This window comes from Salmo trutta, chromosome 5 (assembly GCF_901001165.1).
Source record: "Salmo trutta chromosome 5, fSalTru1.1, whole genome shotgun sequence".
NCBI classification, from domain to species: domain Eukaryota; kingdom Metazoa; phylum Chordata; class Actinopteri; order Salmoniformes; family Salmonidae; genus Salmo; species Salmo trutta.
Window position 1 is genome coordinate 51,724,326 of NC_042961.1, and position 24,025 is coordinate 51,748,350.

A 24,025-nucleotide genomic window follows, 5' to 3' on the forward strand; every position below is an offset into this window, starting at 1 on the left:
CACACTGGATCCTTGAGGGGTGGAACTTTGACCATCCATCAGTTAGCTAAATTATTTCCAAGCGTAGCACTCACTGTCACTTTTGTTTTTTCATATGTATGTGTTTTATTTTACATGAAACGAGATGTGGTTTATTTATTTACTAAGTTGGCTGTCGTTGGTGATACAAATATCTTTCGTCACACTAGCAATTGGTGAGTTTACTTGTAACGTTACATGTTGAAGTTGTTAGCATCGCCACATTGCCTTTATTTTCCCACCCGCCTTGTATTGATACCTGTCACTTTGACCTCGGCTCGGAGAGACAAACAATCGACAATGTAGCGGAAGAAAATTTACTCAACTGACTTGCTAGGATAATATTAACCTTGTAGCTAGCAATGCACACAGTGTGGCAAATTCCCATAGCTAACTTGCTAGCGAGCTAAAAGCCAACTCAATCAAGTAACTAGCTAACGTTAGCTATGGTTCATGTCCAAGAGGGTTTAAGCGAATCGACTAATACCTTGCGCGTGAAACGTTAGTAACCAGTTATTTGACATTAAACTAGCCAACAAGTCATTGCCTATGTAACGTCAACCACTCATCTCGTATTGCCTCAACCGTTTCATCCACCCTGCAACTTGTGACAAAGCTAACTAGCCATTGTTAGCTTGCTACCGAAATAGCTAACACCTGTACATTGTCATTGGGCCAGTTCGTTTTGCAAGGGCCGGTGCCCCGGGTGGGTGGAGATTATTTTAAAGGCTAATGGAATAGTCTAAAATGTGAAACTCAGCCGACCTAGGGCACTGGGCCATATAAAACAAACTAGTGCTAGTGGCCCATGTTGTTGTTATGCAAGTGGCTAACTGTCTTTTACCACTGTTTACAAAAGTACGCAACGTACTGTAACGTTACTGTATAGCCAATGAACTTAACAGAAAATCAATAGCTGGAGAGGAATATCTAGCACGCAACTGTTGCCCTGTCCTGTCCACGTTGGCACTTTCAGAAACTCATGATGTCATCTCACCTGGCAACGTTGAACCTCTGCCAGCTGGAGCATGCGTACCTGTGGAGGAGGGGTTGCAACATTCCATTGCGTCTTGGGCCGAGTCATCAATGATTTATCTACTCAATAAAAAAAAGCACATGCCGCCTATATCTCCACCAAATAAATTATAAACTACTGTACAATAAACTATGGGAGATGCCTGGTTTATGCCCTTAAAAAAAAGTCTAGTAGGCTTAGCTTTGCAGATGCTTGATACATTATTTTCTTCCTGTGCTACATAAATGTGCGTCTGTAAGCTTAGATGATAATACTAGTTTCAAAGTGATAGTCAGTGAACCTTGTTTTGTCACATAGGCAAAAAAAAATATCTCAGTCTTGTTAGACACTGTCATAATACGTATTAACTGTCAATTTAGCAACTCATCAGCAATAACTTAGTCTTTACTAATAACTAGTAAATTAAGATATTCCATGTGGATGTAATGCTCTTTTTTGGTGGTACGTTCTAATAATGCCTTCGTTCCATCCAAATCCACAGAGAAATTATTGAATACTTTGAGTATTTACCTCCCAGATTGGACAAATGTGTTGTGGTATTGTGTTCTGGTATTGTGTTTACAAATCTAAATTACTGAAAATATATGAATTCAGAAAGGGAACATTAAGCTTTTTAACATTAAGCTTTTTTTTTCTTTTTTTTTCTTTTTTTTATATTTAACCTGTCTTCTCTTGAGATAAAATTATTTCATTGCAAGATATGAATTGACATAACTGTTCTTCAAATTATGTATTTTATTAACTGAAATGAAATAAATAGCCCAAATTATCTTGGTTTTAGAGCAAAACTATCAAATAACACATGGAATCATGTAGTAACCACACTCTTGGCATTCTCTCAACCAGCTTCATGAGGTAGTTACCTGGAATGCATTTCAGTTAGCCTTAAGTTAATTTGTGGAATTTCTTTCCTTCGTAATGCGTTTGAGACAATCAGTTGTGTTGTGACAAGGTATGGATGGTATACAGAAGATAGCCTTATTTGGTAAAAGACCAAGTCCATATTATGGCAAGAACAGCTCAAATAAGCAAAGAGAAATTAAAATCAAATATTGTTTGTCACATGCGCCGAATACAACAGATGTAGACCTTAGTGAAAGGCGTACTTACAAGCCCTTAACCAACAATGCAGTTTTAATAAAAATACGTGTTAAGTAAAAAATAGGAAATAAAAGGGCAATGCAAATAGTCTGGTTAGCCATTTGATTAGCTGTTCAGGAGTTTTATGGATTGGGGGTAGACGCTGTTGAGAAGCCTCTTGGACCTAGACTTAGCGCTCCGGTACCGCTTGCCGTGCGGTAGCAGAGAGAACAGTCTATGACTTGGGTGGCTGGAGTCTGACCATTTTTAGGGCCTTCCTCTGACACCGCCTGGTGTAGAGGTCCTGGATGGCAGGAAGCTTGGCCCCAGTGATTAACTGGGCCGTTCGCACTACCCTCTGAAGTGTCTTGCGGTCGGAGGCCGAGCAGTTGCCACACCAGGCAGTGATGCAACCAGTCAGGATGCGCTTGATGGTGCAGCCGTCTCCAGAGGGGGAATGGGTTTTGTCGTGCCCTTTTCAAGACTGTCTTGGTGTGCTTTGACCATGATACTTTGTTGGTGATGTGGACACCAAGGAACTTGAAGCTCTCAACCTGCTCCACTACAGCCCCGTCGATCAGAATGGGTGCGTGCTGGGTCATCCTTTTCCTGTCGTCCACAATCATCTCCTTTCTCTTGATCACGTTGAGGGAGAGGTTGTTGTCCTGTTACCACATGGCCAGGTCTCGGTCTATAGGGGGGAGGTCATTCTCATTGTTGTCTGTGATCAGGCCTTCCACTGTTGTGTCATCAGCAAACTTAATGATGGTGTTGGAGTCGTGCCTGGCCATGCAGTCATGAGTGAACAGGGAGTACAGGAGGCACTGTTGAGGATCAGTGTTGAGGATCAGCGTGGCGGATGTATTATTACCTACCCTTACCACCTGGGGGCGGCCCCTCTGAAAGTCCAGGATCCAGTTGCAGAGGGAGGTGTTTAGTCCCAGGGTCCTTAGCATAGTGATGAGCTTTGAGGGCACTATGGTGTTGAACGCTGAGCTGTTGTCAATGAATAGCATTCTCACATAGGTGTTCCTTTTTTCCAGGTGGGAAAGGGCACTGTGGAGTGCAATAGAGATTGCATCATCTGTGGATCTGTTGGGGCAGTATGCAAATTGGAGTGGGTCTAGGGTTTCTGGGATAATGGTGTTGTGGGCCATGCCCAGCCTTTCAAAGCACTTCATGGCTACAGACGTGAGTGTTATGGGTCGGTAGTCATTTAGGCAGGTTGCCTTTGTGTTCTTGGGCACAGGGACTATGGTGGTCTGCTTGAAACATGATGGTATTAAAGACTCAGACAGGGAGAGGTTGAAAATGTCCGTGAAGACACTTGCCAGTTGGTCAGTGCATGCTCGGAGTACATTTCCTGGTAATCCAGGAACTAACTGGCCAGCGGGCCTTGTGAATGTTGACCTGTTTTAAGGTCTTACTCACGTCCGCTGCAGAAAGCGTGATCACAGTCATCCGGAACAGCTGGTGCTCTCATGCATGTTTGTGTTACTTGGCTTGAAGCGAGCCTAGACGTAAATTAGCTTGCCTGATAGGCTCGTGTCACTGGGCAGCTCGTGGCTGTGCTTCCCGTTGTAGTCTGTAATAGTTTGCAAGCCCTGCCACATCCGACGAGCGTCTGAGCCGGTGTAGTATGATTCGATCTTAGTCCTGTTTTGATGCTTTGCCTGTTTGATGGTTCGTCAGAGGGCATAGCGGGATTTCTTATAAGCTTCCAGGTTAGTGTCCCGCGCCTTGAAAGTGGTAGCGCTACTCTTTTAGCTCAGTGCGGATGTTGCCTGTAATCCTTGGCTTCTGTTTGGGGTATGTATGTACAGTCACTGTGGGGACGAAGTCATTGATGCACTTATTGATGAAGCCAATGACTGATGTGTTGTACTCCTCAATGCCATCAGAAGAATTCTGGAACATATTGCAGTTTGTGCTAGCAAAACAGTCCTGTAGCTTAGCATCTGCTTCACCTGACCACTTTTTTTTTTATTCGGTAGGCTGCTGACGAGTCACTCACTTTTAACGTCACTGTCTGGCAAGTCCTGATAGACTTCATATTGAAAATACAAATGAGATCTTTAGTTTACTTGTCCCGATGTGATACCATGGACATATAACTATGTTGTATGATTTATGAATGGCAAGGATATGACATTGACATTATTCAGTCAGTTTGACACCATTTATAAAATAGTCACGTTTGCTGTTCTTCTGTAAATAAGAATTTGTTCTTAACTGACTTGCCTAGTTAAAGGTTAAATAAATCAAAAAAATGTTTGCTGTTCATCAATCAGCTGAAGACTTAGCTCTCTCAAACCCATCTCCATATGTATTTTTCTTTTCTTTTAATTTCACCTTTATTTAACTAGGCAAGTCAGTTAAGAACATATTGTTATTTACAATGGCTGCCAAACCTGGACGACGCTGGGCCAAATTGTGCGCTGCCCTATGGGACTCCCAATCATGGCCGGATGTGATACAGCCTGGATTTGAACCAGGGACTGTAGCGACGCCTCTTGCACTGAGATGCAGTGCCTTAGACCGCTGCGCCACTCGGAAGCCCTATGTAGGGTTTTCAGCCATTACATTCGCCCACATTTGGCTCTGTGTAAACTACAATTGACACTGTTTTTAACGTCAATTATCATCGCTCTCTAAACGGTTTTGGAAACATACTGATGTGCCCCTTATCTTTCATGTCACTGAAAAATAATCTTTCAAATAAAATATACAATTATTGTAGCAGTTTTTCACAGATCCTGTGTGCCTCCAGCTGACCAACTGCTCTTCCTCCTCAGCTCACACAAAGGTGTTCGGAGCACGCTAGATAGCTAATTGGTGCAGGTGATGGCTACTATCTGTCTTCTGTAAACGAGCGCTGTAACATGGAGATATGGGCATGTGGGAACACTAATCCTAACCCTATAAAAGCTGTGTCAATGTACCTTTTTGTTTTTTGAAAATTATTGCTTGCTGATATGAATACGTTCCTTATTTTTCCAAAACATTGCCGCAAGTGATGCGTGTACATTTTTTGTGCAATCGTCGGGGCTCTTAACATGACTTCCCCTGTCAGAAGATACTATCGTCAGTATGCACCAAAGTAGTGAGGGTCTATGAATGGGGCTATGACCCAGCACTTCTAATGTGCCAGAAAACAATAGGCTAAGTGGATTTTGACTCGTCGTTTCCACAATATATGAGAGGTGCAAATTGACTCACATGGATTATGGAGGAGCATCATGCTTTCCTCCTCCATGTGAAAGAATTTGACTGCAACCACAGTGTACACAACACATACACCCAGGTACCGGGAGGCGGGACAGACGGCAGGCTGTCAAACCAGCAGTGTTTCCCGGTCATTGCTCACTTTGACTGACAGGCACCTGTCCTATCCTATCAATAGATCGCTTGAAGATGCATATCGTTCATTCTAGCTGGAGGTCTCAACAGACTTTTTTTCTGACCTGAGAATTGAAAAGTAGCTTAGTTAATTTAAGTGGAAAAAGTACCCGACTGAAAATGAGTGTGTAACCGGCTGTATAGCCGACAGCCGGCGCTAGTGGAAAACTCTGGTCTGTGCGGACGAGTGGGGGAGTGCCTTGCCTTGCGTGATGAGATGCAGTGTCCTCCTGTGTGCTTGCCTGGGGTGTATCTGTCACCAGCTTCTCTTTGACCTAAATGTTTTGACTTGTTATAGTGCCGTTGTCTCAAGTAGCCTCTTCTGGAAGCATGTTAGTAAATGTCTGCTTCTATCTAGGCTACCTTCAGTTTTTCAGGGGTTATTTTGGGTCGTGTGTGTTCATCCTCAATTGATCTCATCTCTCGTATGTTACAGTGCAGTCTATAGACGGGTTAACTGACGTCACCAAAACGATGTGCACTATTCAAATGGGACAGAAGTCTGTGTGTTGCGATTCTGAACGGTCAGATTGCTAGCAACTATGACATGAAGATGCCATGTGGAGAATTGTAGGAGTCTCATTTCATCTAGTTTTATCTTATTCTTGACACCATGTCTTGTTTTGAGGTGTTTTTACTCATGGCAAGAATTGGCTACCTAGCTAACCAATAACTGTAACAATGTATTTGAGAAACAACAAGTGCTCAGTGTGCAAATGTATTTATGTTTTCAATAAACATCGGAGACGAAATGTAGTTTTATGTTAACAGTCTAAGCCAACCCCGTCTGTTTTACCTCATAATGGCGGTTTTGTTGCTAACCAACCAACCCGTCTACGGACAAGCTGGTAATGCATTTGGTTTGTTCTTGTTGTTTATTAGTATGTCTCTCCTCCTCCTCCCCCCCAGCTGCTGGCCTGTATTATTTGGCAGAACTAATAGAAGAATACACAGTTGCCACTAGTCGAATAATAAAGTACATGATACTGGTGAGTAGTGTCTCTTGACTGATATCAATTCTAACACAATGCAAATGATGTCCTCTAGAAGCACTTGTATTTAGAATGTCATGGAAACGGAGCTCTCTGACCACCCAATCTTTCTCTGTCCATTCCCTCTTTAATAGGGGCTAGGAGTTTTTCCTGGTCACCACTTTACCTGACCAGGAAAAACTCCAAACCCTAGTTATAGCCTATAAGGTCCTGAGTTTTTCAAGATCATGTGATCAGGGAAAACCCCTGACCCTTATGTCCTGTAACCTTGACTCCCAATCCAGATGTTTTGAAGTACTAGCAGCTAACCCTTGCTCTGTGCATGCATCCTCTCTAGTTCTCCACAGGTGTGCTGTCGGGGCTGTACCTGTTTGAGGGCTTCCCATGGCTGATGATGGGCTGTGGTCTCTTCACCAACCTGGTGTACTTTGGCCTCCTGCAGACCTTCCCTTACATACTGCTGAGCTCACCTAACTTCATCCTCTCCTGTGGTGAGCATCAGAGACAGGCAGCTGCAGAGACAGAAACCAGTGTGTAGTGGGGATAGCTTCTCTATGTATAGACGGTCTATGTACAATATGCCGGGACAGTAGTGTTTACCTGATCACGCGATCTGATACATGTTCAGGAGTTTTAACATCTGTCTCTCTCTCTCTCTCTCTGCCTGTCTCTCTCTCACTCACAGTATTGGTGGTGCTGAACCACTACATGGCCTTCCAGTACTTTGCAGCAGAGTATTACCCCTTCTCAGAGGTAAGCTTAGGTCACACACTCTAAGGTAAGCCTAATCTGTGTTGATCACTCCTGAGCTCCAATGAGCAAAGTATTGCAGGGTACATATTCATTTATTCACTTGACACAATGGAAGGGAGATGGCTCATACCTCGCCAAAGAAAAGATAGTTGCTATGAAATAGAAAGCTCTGATTAGTTGGTCGGCCAGTCAATCAAGAAACCATATTATTTTTTACGAACAGTCAATATAACACTACTAGGACCTGAAATTAGGAGCTGACCAGGAAAAACTCTCAGCCCTAGTTATTAGCTTTAAGGCCCAGAGTTTTACCTGGTTTGGAAGAAATCCTGGTCTTGCCTTGTACCCATGTGTCTCCTCACCCTCCATGTCTCCTCACCTTCCATGTCTCCTCTCTCCTCACCTTCCATGTCTCCTCTCTCCTCACCTCTACCTCTTCTTCTATCCCTAAAGGTCCTTGCGTACTTCACCATCTGTCTGTGGATTATCCCCTTCTCGTTCTTCGTATCACTCTCTGCTGGGGAGAACGTGCTTCCATCCACCATGCAACAAGGAGGTGAGCTCTATGATACTGTTCACCTTGTGGTTGGACGAACCAGGTTGTCTTAATACTATTCACCTTATGGTTGGACCGACCAGGTCGTCGTAATCAATCAAATGTATTTATAAAACCGTTTTTTACATCAGCTGTTATCTCAAAGTGCTGTACAGAAACCCAGGCCAAAACCCCAAACAGCAAGCAACGCAGCTGTAGAAGCACGGTGGCTAGGAAAAACTCCCTAGAAAGGCAGGAACCCAGGAAGAAACCTAGAGAGGAACCAGGCTCTGAGGGGGGCCAGTCCTCTTCTGGTGAGGGCCGGGTAGAGATTATAACAGTACATGGCCAAAATGTTCAAACTTTCATAGATGACCAGCAGGGTCAGATAATAATAATCACAGTGGTTGTAGACGGTGCAACAGGTCAGTACCTCAGGAGTAAATGTCAAGTTGGCTTTTCATAGCCGATCATTCAGAGTTAGAGACAGCTGGTGTGGTGGAGAGGGATTCGAAAACAGCAGGTCCGAGACAAGGTAGCATGTCCAGTGAACAGGTCAGGGTTCCATAGCCGCAGGCAGAACAGTTGAAACTGGAGCAGCAGCACGACCAGGTGGACTGGGGACAGCAAGGAGTCATCAGGCCAGGTAGTCCCGAGGCATGGTCCTAGGGCTCAGGTCCTCTGAGAGAGAGAGAGAGAGAGAGAGAGAGAGAATTAGTGGGAGCCTACTTAAATTCACACAGGACACCGAATAAGACAGGAGAAGTACTCCAGATATAAAACTGACCCTAGCCCCCCGACACAAACTATTGGAGTATAATTACTGGAGGCTGAGACAGGCGGGATCGGGAGACATTGTACCCCCGGACAGGGCCAACCAAGCAGGATATAACCCCACACACTTTGCCAAAGAACAGCCCCCACACCACTAGAGATTAATATTCAACCACCAACTTACTACCCAGAGACAAGGCCGAGTATAGCCCACGAAGATTTCCCCCACGGCACAAACCAGAGGGGGGCACCAAACCGGACAGGAAGATCACGTCAGAGACTCAACCCACTCAAGTGACGCGCCCCTCCTAGGGACTGCATGGAAGAGCACCAGTAAGCCAGTGACTCAGCCCCTGTAATAGGGTTAGAGGCAGAGAATCTTAGTGGAGAGAGGGGAACCGGCCAGGCAGAGACAGCAAGGGTGGTTCGTCGCTCTAGTGCTTTTCCTTTCACCTTCACATCCCTGGGCCAGACTATACTCATAGGACCTACTGAAGAGATGAGTCTTCAATAAAGATTTAAAGGTCGAGACCGAGTCTGCGTCTCTGACATGGATAGGCAGAACATTCTATAAAAATGGAGCTCTATAGGTGAATGCCCTGCCTCCAGCTGTTTGCTTAGAAATTGTAGAGGCACTAAGGAGGCCTGCGTCTTGTGACCATAGCGTATGTGTAGGTATGTACAGCAGGACCAAAACAGAAAGATAGCTAGGAGCAAGCCCATGTAACCCTTGGTAGGTTAGCAGTAAAACCTTAATCATCCTTAGCCTTAACAGGAAGCCAGTGTAGAGAGGCTAGCACTGGAGTTATATGGTCAGATTTTTTGGTTTTAGTCAAGATTCTAGCAGCTGTGTTTAGCACTAACTGAAAATGATTTAGTGCTTTATCCGGGTAGCCGGAAGGTAGAGCATTGCAGTAGTCTAATCTAGAAGTGACAAAAGCATGGGTGAATGTTTCTGCATTTTTGGACAGAAAGTTTTAAGATTTTTGCAATGTTACATAGATGTATAGATGTAAAAAAAACTGTCCTTGAAATGTCTTGATATGTTCTTCAAAAGAGAGATCAGGGTCCAGAGTAACGCCAATGTCCTTTACAGTTTTATTTGAGATGACTGTACAACCATCAAGATTAATTGTCAGATCCAACAGAAGATCCCTTTGTTTCTTGGGACTTAGAACTAGCATCTCTGTTTTGTCCGAGTTTAAAATAAAAAAATGTGCCGCCATCCACTTATGTCTGAAACACAGGCTTCCAGGTAGGGCAATTTTGGGGCTTCACCATCTTTCATTGAAATGTACAGCTGTGTATCGTCCGCATAGCAGTGAAAGTTAACATTATGTTTCCGAATATATATATATAGTGAAAACAATAGAGGTCCTAAAACGGAAACTTGAGGAACACCGAAATGTAGTTGATTTGTCAGAGTACAAACCATCCAGTGACACTGATATCTTTCTGACAGATAAGATCTAAACCAGGCCAGAACTTGTCCATGTAGACCAATTTTAGTTTCCAATCTCTCCAAGAGAATGTGGTGATCGATGGTATCAAAAGCAGCACTAAGGTCTAGGAGCACGAGGACAGATGCAGAGCCTTGGTCTGACGCCATTAAAAGGTCATTTACCACTTTCGAGTGCAGTCTCAATGCTATGATGGGGTCTAATACCAGACTGAAACGTTTCATATACATTGTTTGTCTTCAGGAAGGCAGTGAGTTGCTGCGCAACAGCTTTTTCTAAAATCTTTAAGAGGAATGGGAGATTTGATATAGGCCGATTTTTAGTTTTTTATATTTTCTGGGTCAAGGTTTGGCTTTTTCATTAGAGGCTTTGTTACTGCCACTTTTAGTGAGTTTGGTACACATCCGCTGGATAGGGAGCCATTTATGTTCAACATAGGAGGGCCAAGCACAGGAAGCAGCTCTTTCAGTAGTTTAGTGGGAATAGGGTCCAGTATGCAGCTTGAAGGTTTAGAGGCCATGACTATTTTCATGAATGTGTCAAGAGATATAGGATTAAAAAAACTTAAGTCTCTCCCTTCATCCTAGGTCCTGGCAGAGTTGTGCAGACTCAGGATAACTGAGCTAGTTTCTTATGACAAATGTTTTTTTTGTTTTTAGGGGTGCGACTGCATCTAGGGTATTACGCAAGGTTAAATTAAGTTCCTCAGTTAGGTGGTTAACCAATTGTTGTACTCTGACGTCCTTGGGTAGGTGGAGGGAGTCTGGAAGGGCATCTAGGAATCTTTTGGTTGTCTGAGAATTTATAGCACGGCTTTTGATGATCCTTGGTTGGGGTCTGAGCAGATTATTTGTTGCGATTGCAAACATAATAAAATGTTGGTCCGATACTCCAGGACTATGAGGAAAAACATTAAGATCCACAATATTTATTCCACGGGACAAAACTAGGTCCAGAGTATGACACGGCAGTGAGTAGGTCCGGAGACATGTTGGACAAAACTCACTGAGTCGATGATGGCTCCGAAAGCCTTTTGGAGTGGGTCTGTGGACTTTTTCATGTGAATATTAAAGTCACCAAAAATGTGAATATTATCTGCCATGACTACAAGGTCTGATTGGAATTCAGGGAACTCAGTGAGGAACACTGTATACGGCCCAGTAGGCCTGTAAACAGTAGCTATAAAAAGTGATTGAATAGGCTGCATAGATTTCATGACTAGAAGCTCAAAAGACAAACGCAGTCATATTTTTTTTGTAAATTGCATTTTGCTATCGTAAATGTTAGCAACACCTCCGCCTTTGTGAGATGAGCAGGGGATATGGTCACTACTGTAACCAGGAGGAGAGGCCTCATTTAACACAGTAAATTCATCAGGCTTAAGCCATGTTTCAGTCAGGCCAGTCACATCAAGATTATGATCAGTTATTAGTTAATTGACTATAACTACCTTGGAAGTGAGGGATCTAACATTAAGTAGCCCTATTTTGAGATGTGAGATATCACAATCTCTTTCAATAATGGCAGGAATGGAGGAGGTCTTTATTCCAGTGAGATTGCTAAGGCAAACACCGCCATGTTTAGTTTTGCCCAACCTAAATCGAGGCACAGACAGCCTCAATGGGGATAGCTGAGCTGACTACGCTGACTGTGTTAGTGGCAGACTCCACTAAGCTGGCAGGCTGGCTAACAGCCTGCTGCCTGGCCTGCACCCTATTTCATTGTGGAGCTAGAGGAGTTAGAAACCTGTATGTTCATAGACAAGATGAGAGCACCCCTTCAGCTAGGATGGAGTCTCACTCCTCAGCAGGCCAGGCTTGGTCCTGTTTGTGGGTGAGTCCCAGAAAGAGGGCCAATTATCTACAAATTCTATCTTTTGGGAGGGGCAGAAAACAGTTTTCAACCAGCGATTGAGTTGTGAGACTCTGCTGTAGAGCTCATCACTCCCCCTAACTGGGAGGGGGCCGGAGACAAGTACTCGATGCCGACACATCTTTCTAGCTGATTTACACGCTGAGGCTATGTTGCGCTTGGTGACCTCTAACTGTTTCATCCTAACATCGTTGGTGCTGACGTGGATAACTATATCCCTATACTCTCTACACTCGCCAGTTTTAGCCTTAGCCAGCACCATCTGCAGATTAGCCTTAACGTCGGTAGCCCTGACCCTGGTAAACAGTGTATGATCGCTGGATGATTCTTTTTAAGTCTAATACTGAGGGTAATGGAGTCGCCAATGACTAGGGTTTTCAATTTGTCAGAGATAATGGTGGGACCCCGTAATGTGTGGAGGAGAGACCAGAGAAGGCTCGGCCTCTGACTCCGACTCGTTGCTTAATGTGGAGAACCGGTTGAAAGTTTCTGTCGATTGAATGAGTGACACCGGTTGAGCATTCCTACAGCATTTCCTTCCAGAAGCCATGAGAAAATTGTCCGGCTGTGGGGACTGTGCGAGGGGATTAATACTACCATCTGTACTTATTGGTGGCACAGACGCGGTTTCATCCTTTCCTATGCTGAAATTACCCTTGCCTAACGATTGCGTCTGAAGCTGGGCTTGTAGCACGGCTATCCTCAAAATAAGGCGATCGTTCTACTGTATATTATACCATGTACAGCGATTGCAAATGTTATTTTATTTAACCTTTATTTAACTAGGCAAGTCAGTTAACAAATTCTTATTTACAATGACGGCATAGGAACAGTGGGTTAACTGCCTTGTTCAGGGGTAGAACAACAGATTAAAATCTTTTAGAAGGCATAATGTTAATGTTATTACTTAGCTTCGGCTGGTGGAGGTCCTGTAGAACCATGTCCAGATAAAGCGTCCGGGTGAAAAAGTTGCATGAAAGTCGAGCGAGGGGAAAAAATAAAAATATAAAACTGTAATTAATAAAAAGTAAAAACCAGAAAGTTGGCAGGTAGCAAAGTAACGCTAGCAACAAAACGCACAGCAGCACGTATACAAGTCCACAAGTTGTGACAGGAAATGACGTCAGCACTCAATTGGGTTCACCTTATGGTTGGATCAACCAGGTCGTCTTAATTAAGGATTGGTGTCCCGCTAGTGAGACAACTTCGGTTGAACCTGGAGGGTGCGCAATTCAAATAAATAATCATAAATATTATGGATTTTAAACATTTAGGTACATATAAAAGTGTCTTATATCGGCTGAAAGCTTAAATTCTTGTTAATCTAACTCCATTTTCCAATTTACAGTAGCTATTACAGCGAAAACATGCCATGCGATTGTTTGAGGACGGCGCCCCCACATCAAAATATTTTTCCACCGGCACAGGTTTCATACATTCATATATAACGATTAAATATTCACTTACTTTTTGAAAATCTTCCTCTGATTTGTCATCCAAAGGATCCCAGCTATAACATGTAGGGTCGTTTTGTTAGATAAAGGCCTTCTTTATATCCGAAAAGGTCAGTTTAGTTGGCGCCATCCATTTGAGTAATCCACTCGTTCAGAGAAAGGAATCTGAAAATCTACCCCTAAAATTTTGTTTCAACAAATCAAAATAAGTTTCTATTTTCTCCTCAGATACCCTAAAATGTAATCAAACTAATATTTCTTTCAGAAAGAAGTATGTTCAATAGGAAACCGATTTTAGCAGGTGCGTAATGTCTTCATGGCGCGCGCAAACACGAATTTCCAAGACTGTGTCCTTCTACTAAAACTGTTACAAGCCTGAAACCTTGAACATAGACTGCTGACACCCTGTGGAAGCCATAGGAATTGCATCCAGGGAGCTAATTTTCAGTATGACCTTTCTCTTGCATTTCTAAGAGGATGGTCTCTCAAAAAAATAAAAAATTCTGGTTGGTTTTTCTTTGGATTTTCTCTAACCATACAGTTGAAGTCGTAAGTTTACATACACTTAGGTTGGAGTCATTAAAACTTGTTTATCAACCACTCCGCAAATTTCTTGTTAACAAACTATAGTTTTGGGAAGTCGGTTAGGACATCTATTTTGTGCAAGACACAAGTAATTGTTCACAGACAGATTATTTCACATTTACCTCACAGTATCACAATTCCAGTGGGTCAGAAGTTTACATACACCAAGTTGACTGTGCCTTTAAACAGCTTAGACAATTACAGAAAATGATGTCATGGCTTTAGAAGCTTCTGATAGGCTAAGTGACATAATTTGAGTCAATTGGCGTACCTCTGGATGTATTTCAAGGCCTACCTTCAAACTCAGTGCCTCTTTGCTCGACATAATGGGAAAATCAGCCAAGACCTCAGAAAAAAATTGTGGACTTCCACAAGTCTGGTTCATCCTTGGGAGCAATTTCCAAACGCCTGAAGGTACCACGTTCATCTGTACAAACAATAGTATGCAAGTATAAACACCATCAGACCAAGCAGCCGTCATACCGCTCAGGAAGGGAATGCGTTCTGTCTCCTAGAGATGAATGTACTTTGGTGCGAAAAGTGCAAATCAATCCCAGAACAACAGCAAAGGACCTTGTGACGATGTTGGAGGAAACCGGTAAAAAGTATCTATATCCACAGTAAAACGAGTCCTATATCAACATAACCTGAAAGGCCGTTCAGCAAGGAAGAAGCCACTGCTCCAAAACCGCCATAAAAAAGCCAGACTACGGTTTGCAACTGCACATAGGGACAAAGATCATACTTTTTGGAGAAATGTCCTCTGGTCTGATGAAACAAAAATAGAACTGTTTGGCCATAATGACCATCGTTATGTTTGGAGGAGAAAGGGGGAGGCTTTCAAGCCGAAGAACACCATCCCAACCGTGAAGCACGGGGGTGGCAGCATCATGTTGTGGGGTGCTTTGCTGCAGGTGGAACTGGTGCACTTCACAAAATAGATGGCATCATGAGGAGGAGAATGATGTGGATATATTGAAGCAACATCTCAAGACATCAGTCAGGAAGTTAAAGCTTGGTCACAATTTGGTCTTCCAAATGGACAATGACCCAAAGCATACTTCCAAAGTTGTGGCAAAATGGCTTAAGGACAACAAAGTCAAGGTATTGGAGTGGCCATCACAAAGCCCTGACCTCAATTCCATAGAAAATTTGTGGGCAGAACTGAAAAAGCGTGTGCGAGCAAGGAGACCTAGAAACCTGGCTCAGTTACACCAGCTCTGTCAGGAGCAATGGGCCAAAATTCACCCAACTTATTGTGGGAAGCTTGCGAAAGGCTACCCGAAACGTTTGACCCAAGTTATTCCAATTTAAAGGCAATGCTACCAAATACTAATTGAGTGTATGTAAACTTCTGACCCACTGGGAATGTGATGAAAGAAATAAAAGCTGAAATAAATCATTCTCTCTACTATTATTCTGACATTTCACATTCGTAAAATAAATTAGTGATCCTAACTGACCTAAGACAGGGAATTTTTACTAGGATTAAATGTCAGGAATTGTGAAAAACTGAGTTTAAATGTATTTGGCTAAGGTGTATGTAAACTTCTGACTTCAACTGTATCTATTGTGTTATAGTCTCCTATATTATTTTAACATTTCTACAAACTTCAAAGTGTTTTTTTTCCAATGGTACCAATTATGTGCATATCCTGGCTTCAGGGCTTGAGCTACAGGTAGTTTACTTTGGGCACGTCATTCAGGCAGGAATTGGAGATAAACCGAGCCTTAAGAAGTTTTAATACTGTTCACCTTATGGTTGGACCAACGAGGTCGTCTTAAATTTTTGTTCTAGCCCAGTACCAATGTTGCCTGGTTGCCATCCTTGTTCAACTATTACATTCCGCTCCTGCCATTTGCCAAAGAGACTGGCCTTTCGGCAATCTCTAAAGATGAACATTCTTTAATTAATGATCTTGAGCAGGATTTGATCCTGATTCGATAACACTCACAGCTATCATCCATTCACAATGTTTTTGCAAATTAGACTAACAGGAAAATATTAGCTTTATTCATACATTTGATTGGAAACATTCTAACGTTGGGCATTCTGATGTTATATATTTCATTATAACTTTGGGTTTAGGGAGAACAGAGGATTCACGTTTCTTGCATTTTTACCACCAGCCAATGTGATCGCAAAGATTTTTTCTTTTTTTTTCTTGTTCAAAATAAATTGCCAAGCTATATTGCTACTTCTGGGACACGCATTGGGCTAGGCCACTGGTTCAACAGCTATAGGAGGAATACAGAGAGGATGGAAGAGGGAGAGGCCAGTAGAGATGCCAGCGGAGATGCGTGAATTGCGCTAAAAGGGAACAGTGAAGACGGGAGTGTAAATTAGAAGTGAATTCCTAGGCTGGGCTAATTAATCCACCATTTTTATGCTAGCATATACATTAGGCCTAGCCTACTTGGGTGAATTTAGGTCACCACCTGTGCCATGCAAGCCAGAGCACATTTTTTTGGGGGGGTCTGACACATTTTGTGCCAATGAACTGAAGTTAGACATTGCCAAATGCGTCAAGTTTAATAAAATGTGCAATTAAGTCTATACTAAACTTTTCCACTAGTGGCACTGGTGCTACAAACTTTTTAATTTGGCTAGCTCATTTTTATTTTATTTAACCTTTTTAACTACGCAAGTCAGTTAAGAACAAATTCCTATTTAGAATGACGGCCTTCGCCGGCCAAACCCTAACCCGGACGATGCTGGGCCAATTGTGCGCCGCCCTATGGGACTCCCAATCACAGCCGGTTGGGATACAGCCTGGAATCGAACCAGGGTCTGTAGTGACACCTCTAGCACTGAGATGCAGTGCCTTAGACCGTTGCATGATTTGCTTGCGTACATTTTAAATAATTGATTAAGACCTGGCCTGTCCCATAAAACCAGGCTAATAATTACTAGCCATCTCTTAAATTAGCGTGCCCTTGTGTTTTTAAATTGATTTGGACTTTTAAAATAAAGTGCAAAATTATCTTTCCATCTGCCCGAAGACAGTTATTTGTATTTTATTAGGATTGCCATTAGCTGTTGCAAAAGCAGCAGCTACTCTTCCTGGGGTCCACACGAAACATGACATAATACAGAAAATGAATAGACAAGAACAGTAGCATGTGATTTTCATTAGTATCGCTAATGGCTACACAAAGTGGTAGACATATAGGGCCTCCTCGCACCGCACACAGCAGGGCTCGACATTAAAATAAATTTGCCAGTGGCACACCAGGCCAGTGCCAACTGAAAGCTACAGGCCAGAATGAAAAAATAATAATACTGGCAGGGTCCAGATCTGACAGAAAAGCAAATGATCCGTGCATAATTTTAGTAACAGGTGATTTTCTTTCATTTACGAGCTGAGCAAGTAGCCTGTACAGGGTTGATACAGACATTGGCAAGTCAAAATAAAGGACTTTTTCAAGCACTTAGTTGTAATTTTCAAGGATCTACATTTTTATATTTAATTGTTGTAATAGCCTATAGGTATAAATATATAATAACCTCAATGTATGCAAAAAATATGCATTACCACTTTAAAAATGAATATTATTTTAATAGGCCTTCCCAATGGAATTATACATTGACATTTATTTTTACATTCTAAAATATGTGGGCAAAATGTGGACCAACATTTCTAAAAACATGTTTTAACTTTTGTAATTATGGGGTATTGTGTGTAGATCTGTGAGGGGGGGGAAATCAATGCAATCCATTTTGAATTCAGGCTGTAACACAAGAAAATGTGGAATAAGTCAAGCGGTATGAATACTTTCTGAAGGCACTGTATGTGTGCAGCGCGCGTATGACGGGGATGATCGACTGGCCCGGAGGGTTTCCAAAACCGGGCAGCCCTGTATGTCGAGCCCTGACACACACAGAAGGCCATTGTTGCCTCTTTATAAAGTTGGCTTATTTTTGGTCAATTGCACATTAGTTTGAATAAATCATGATAATAAAACAAATGAAGCAAATTGTATAACCCAAAATAAAGTGACCAGCTAAGAGAATTTCTACTACTTTCTGCCTACTTTCTGCCAAGATTTGAAGCTGTGCCTAGGTTTTGAAGAGGTTTTAGGAAAGGAGAAATGCAAATTAGACTGATAGGAAAACATTCTAACGTTGGGCATTTTGACGTTCTATTTCAGTATAACTTTGGATGCAGGGAGAACAGAGGATTCTCGTTAAATTAACTAGGCAAGTCAGTTAAGAACAAATTCTTATTTACAATGACGGCCTACCCTCCCCTAACCCGGACGAAGCTGGGCCAATTGTGTGCCGCCCTATGGGACTCCCGATCGCGGACGGTTGTGACAGCCTGGGAACGAACCAGGGTCTGTGGGGACGCCTCTAGCACTGCAATGCAGTGCGCCACTCGGGAGATGCCCTGGTGGCTTTGATTGATGGGTCCAGTTTGCTAATTCTTTCTAAGCCTATGTCCATTCAGAAAGTTTCCTAAAATAGCCTGTCTGGACTCCATCTCTTAAGAGAGGAGGGACTAATAATAGAACAGAAATGAGCATATTAAAATAAAAATGTCAGCAAGTCATGATGACCAGCATACAGTGTATTCAGACCCCTTGACTTTTTCCACATTTTGTTACGTTACAGCCTTATTCTAAAATGGATTAAATGTTTTTTCCCCCCCTCATCAATCTACACACAATGCCACATAATGACAAAGCAAAAACAGGTATTTAGAAATGTTTGTTAAAAAAAATGGAAATATGACTTTTACATAAGTATTCAGACCCTTTACTCAGTGCTTTGTTGAAGCACCTTTGGCAGCGATTACAGACTTGAGTCTTCTTGGGACAGCATGGCACACCTGTATTTGGGGAGTTTCTCCCGTTCTTCTCTGCAGATCCTCTCAAGCTCTGTGAGGTTGGATGGGGAGCGTTGCTGCACAGCTATTTTCAGATCTCTCCAGAGATGTTCGATCGGGTTCAAGTCAAATAAAAATCAAATCTAATTTTATTTGTCACATACACATGGTTAGCAGATGTTAAGTGTAGCAAAATGCTTCCGACAGTGCAGTAATTAATATCTAACAAGTAATCGAACAAATTCACAACAACTACCTTATACACAAATGTAAGGGATGGAATAAGAATATGTACATATAAATATATGGATGAGCGATGGCCGTGCAACATTTTTTTTTCACCTTTATTTAACCAGGTAGGCAAGTTGAGAACAAGTTCTCATTTACAATTGCGACCTGGCCAAGATAAAGCAAAGCAGTTCGACACCATACAATTTGTAAGTCGCTCTGGATAAGAGCGTCTGCTAAATGACTTAAATGTAAATGTAATACAAAAACACAGAGTTACACATGGAGTAAAACAACATACAATCAATGATACAGTAGAAAAAAATGAGACTATATACAATGTGAGCAAATGATGTGAGATAAGGGAGGTAAAGGCAAAAAAGGCCATGGTGGCAAAGTAAATAAAGTATAGCAAGTAAAACACTGGAATGGTAGATTTGTTATTTGAAGAAAGTTCAAAGTTAAAATATAAATAATATGGTGCAAAGGATCAAAATAAGTAAAATAAATAAATACTGTAGGGGAAGAGGTAGTAGTTTGGGCTAAATTATAGATGTGCTATGTACAGGTGCAGTGATCTGGGAGCTGCTCTGATATCTGGTGCTTAAAGCTAGTGAGGGAGATAAGTGTTTCCAGTTTCAGAGATGTTTGTAGTTCGTTCCAATCATTGGCAGCAGAGAACTGGAAGGAGAGACGACCAAAGGAGGAGTTGGCTTTAGGGATGACCAGAGAGATATACCTGCTGGAGCGCGTGCTACAGGTGGGTGCTGCTATGGTGACCAGTGAGCGGAGATAAGGGGGAACTTTACCTAGCAGGGTCTTGTAGATGACCTGGAGCCAGTGGGTTTGGCGACGAGTATGAAGCGAGGGCCAGCCAACGAGAGCGTACAGGTCGCAGTGGTGGGTAGTATATGGGGCTTTGGTGACAAAACGGATGGCACTGTGATAGACTGCATCCAATTTATTGAGTAGGGTATTGGAGGCTATTTTGTAAATGACATCGCCGAAGTCGAGGATCGGTGGGATGGTCAGTTTTACGAGGGTATGTTTGGCAGCATGAGTGAAAGATGCTTTGTTGCGAAATAGGAAGCCAATTCTAGATTTAACTTTGGATTGGAGATGTTTGATGTGAGTCTGGAAGGAGAGTTTACAGTCTAACCAGACACCTAGGTATTTGTAGTTGTCCACATATTCTAAGTCAGAACCGTCCAGAGTAGTGATGCTGGACAGGCGGGCAGGTGCAGGCAGCGATCGGTTGAAGAGCATGCATTTAGTTTTACTTGTATTTAACTTCTCTATGGTTGGGGGCAGTATTTTGATGTCCGGATGAAAGGCATGCCCAAATTAAACTGCCTGCTACTCAGGCTCAGAAGGTAGGATATGCATATTATTAGTAGATTTGGATAGAAAACACTGAAGTTTCTAAAACTGTTTGAATGATGTCTGTGAGTATAACAGAACTCATATGGCAGGCAAAAACCTGAGAAAAATCCAAGCAAGAAGTGTGGAAATCTGAGGCTTGTAGTTTTTCAAGTGATTCCCTATCCAGTACGCAGTGACTTAGGGTTCATTTTGCACTTCCTAAGGCTTCCACTAGATGTCAACAGTCTTTAGAACATTGTTCATGCTTCTACTGTGAATATAGAGCGAACAAGAGGGCCTGGAAATTGATGAGTGAGGAAATTACATGAGCTCAGAGGCGTGCACTCACGTGTGTGAGCTTTGTTTCTTTTCTGAAGACATTGGAATTGTCCGGTTGGAATATTACTGAAGATTTGTTAAAAACATCCTAAAGATTGATGCTATACATCATTTGACATATTTCTACGAACGTTAATAGAACTTTTTTTTTACTTTTTGTCGTGACATTTTCGTGCGCTTCCTGCATTTGGAGTAGTGGACTGAACACCTGCACAAAAGGAGGTATTTGGACATAAATTATGGACTTTATCGAACAAAACAAACATTTATTGTGGATTTGGTATCCCTGGGAGTGCATTCTGATGAAGATCATCAAAGGTAAGTGAATATTTATAATATTATTTTGAGTTTTATTGACTCCACAAAATGGCGTGTTTGGTTTCGTGTCTGAACGCTGTACTCAGATTATTGCAAAGTGTGCTTTCGCTGTAAAGTATTTTGAAATCTGACACAGCGGTTGCATTAAGGAGAAGTGTATCTATAATTCTTTGAATTACAGTTTAATATTTTATAACGTTTATGATGAGTATTTCTGTAAATTGTTGTGCTCATTCACCGGAAGTTTTGGGAGGCAAAACATTTCTGAGCATTACACGCCAATGTAAAATGGGGTTTTTGGATATAAATATGAACTGTATCGAGCAACATGAAGTCCTATGAGTGCCATCTGATGAAGATCATCAAAGGTTAGTGATTAATTTTAGCTGTGTTCTTGGTTTTTGTGACGCCTCTCCTTGCTTGGAAAATGGCTGTGTGGTTTTTTCTTGTTTAGGTGCTGTCCAAACATAATCTAATGCTATGCTTTTGCTGTAAAGCCTTTGAAATCGGACAATGTGGTTGGATTAACGAGAAGTGTATCTTTAAAATGGGATATAATAGTTCTATGTTTGAGAAATTTGAAATATGAGATTTTTGTTGTTTTGAATTTGGCGCCCTGCTATTTCACTGGCTGTTGAAGAGTGTGTCCCGCAGGTGGGACGGTCACGTCCCACATACCCCAGAGAGGTTAAGAGCAGTTGGAGACCAAGGAAGGAGAGTTGTATGGCATTGAACCTTGTCTGGAGGGTAGTGAACACAGTGTCCAAAGAAGGGCCAGAAGTATACAGAATGGTGTCGTCTGCGTAGAGGTGGATCAGAGACTCACCAGCAGCAAGAGCGACATCATTGATGTATACAGAGAAAAGAGTCGGCCCAAGAATTGAACCCTGTGGCACCCCCATAGAGACTGCCAGAGGCCCGGACAACAGGCCCTCCGATTTGACACACTGAACTCTATCAGAGAAGTAGTTGGTGAACCAGGCAAGGCAATCAAATAAAATGTATTTATATAGCCCTTCTTACATCAGCCGATATTTCAAAGTGCTGTACAGAAACCCAGCCTAAAACCCCAAACAGCAAGTAATGCAGGTGTAGAAGCACAGTGGCTAGGAAAAACTCCCTAGAAAGGCCAAAACCTAGGAAGAAACCTAGAGAGGAACCAGACTATGAGGGGTGGCCAGTCCTCTTCTGGCTGTGCCGGGTGATCATTTGAGAAACCAAGGCTGTTGAGTCTGCCGATGAGGATGTGGTGATTGACAGAGTCGAAAGCCTTGGCCAGGTCAATGAATACGGCTGCACAGTATTTTTTCTTATCGATGGCGTTTAAGATATCGTTTAGGACCTTGAGTGTGGCTGAGGTGCACCCATGACCAGCTCTGAAACCAGATTGCATAGCAGAGAAGGTGCAGTGGGATTCTAAATGGTCGGTAATCTGTTTGTTGACTTGGCTTTCGAAGACTTTAGAAAGGCAGGGTAGGATAGATATAGGTCTGTAGCAGTTTGGGTCAAGAGTGTCCCCCCCTTTGAAGAGGGGGATGAGCGCAGCTGATTTCCAATCTTTGGGAATCTCAGACGACACGAAAGAGAGGTTGAACAGGCTAGTAATAGGGGTTGCAACAATTTCGGCAGATAATTTTAGAAAGAAAGGGTCCAGATTGTCTAGCCCGGCTGATTTGTAGGGGTCCAGATTTTGCAGCTCTTTCAGAACATCAGCTGACTGGATTTGGGAGAAGGAGAAATGGGGAAGGCTTGGGCGAGTTGCTGTGGGGAGTGCAGTGCTGTTGACTGGGGTAGGGGTAGCCGAGTGGAAAGCATGACCAGCCATAGACAAATGCTTATTGAAATTCACAATTAGAGTGGATTTATCGGAGGTGACAGAGTTTCCTATCCTCAGTGCAGCGGGCAGCTGGGAGGAGGTGCTCTTATTCTCCAAGGACTTTAGTGTCCCAGAACTTTTTGGAGTTTGTGTTGCAGGAAGCAAATTTCTGCTTGAAAAAGCTAGCCTTGGCTTTTCTAACTGCCTGTGTATATTGGTTTCTAACTTCCCTGAAAAGTTGCATATCACGGGGGCTGTTCGATGCTAATGCAGAACGCTAATGCAGAACGTTATCATGGAAAATATGAATGTTTCCAAATACCAGTCAGCAACTGCACCTTAAATCCAGTTGCATATTGAACATTGAGATTGCCGAAATGCCAGTCTCTTTGGCAAATGACAGGATTGGAATGCTAGCTAAAAAGACTGGTTCCCAGACTAGCACCAACACACCTGATTCAACAAATCATCAAGCCCTGGATTAGTTGATTCAGGTGTGCCAAGATTGAAAGATATTGTCATTTTCACAAAGTGAATTGATGGTCAGTTATTAATTTTATTTTTCTCACCCTCTAGATGACGTGGTCTCAAATTACTTCACCAAGGGCAAGAGGGGCAAGAGGTCCGGAATTCTGCTCATCTTCTCATTCCTCAAGGAGGCGGTGTTGCCTAGTCGACAGAAGATGTACTGATGCTCTACCTGGGGTTTTGGGGGTGGGTGGGTGGGTGGGTATGGCGGTAGATTTGGGAAGGGACTAAAGGAGAGGTTGCAGAGGAGGAGGAGGGAAGAAAAGGAGGAGGAAGGAGAGTGCATCGTAGCAGAGCAGATGAGAGCTTCCACTATTACTACGGACTAGCAGCAGTGCGTTTTACAGGACTTGTACATCTCTCTTACACTCGTCTGTGTCCGAAATGGCACCCTATTCCCTATATAGTACACTAAATAGGGAATAGGGTATCCATGTCGGTCTGTGATGATGACTGCCAACGAACAACTGAAGGCTTCTCTCCCTCCCTCTCTGGCTGCTGTTCTCCAGCTACAGTAAAAGCCTCTGTAGGCTCTACTGCAACACTCTTCTGTTCTGTTTTATAAAGGTTTGTTAATTAAGGAAACTACGTGCTGGTGTGAGTCGTCTGGGCCGTATTCATTAGTGCAAAACGGAAACGAGCATTTC

At 42.7% G+C, this 24,025-nt stretch overlaps 1 protein-coding gene across 1 annotated transcript; it reads left to right on the plus strand.

Annotated features, from left to right (window-relative positions):
* Positions 1 to 23,564, plus strand: LOC115194437 (protein TEX261). Its single transcript, XM_029754133.1, has 6 exons — positions 1 to 194; positions 6,443 to 6,522; positions 6,863 to 7,016; positions 7,211 to 7,278; positions 7,732 to 7,834; positions 23,427 to 23,564. The coding sequence occupies exons 1-6, from the start codon at positions 125 to 127 to the stop codon at positions 23,540 to 23,542; spliced, it is 591 nt and encodes a 196-aa protein (XP_029609993.1). The 5' UTR covers positions 1 to 124; the 3' UTR covers positions 23,543 to 23,564.
* Positions 23,565 to 24,025: the final 461 nt, after the last annotated feature.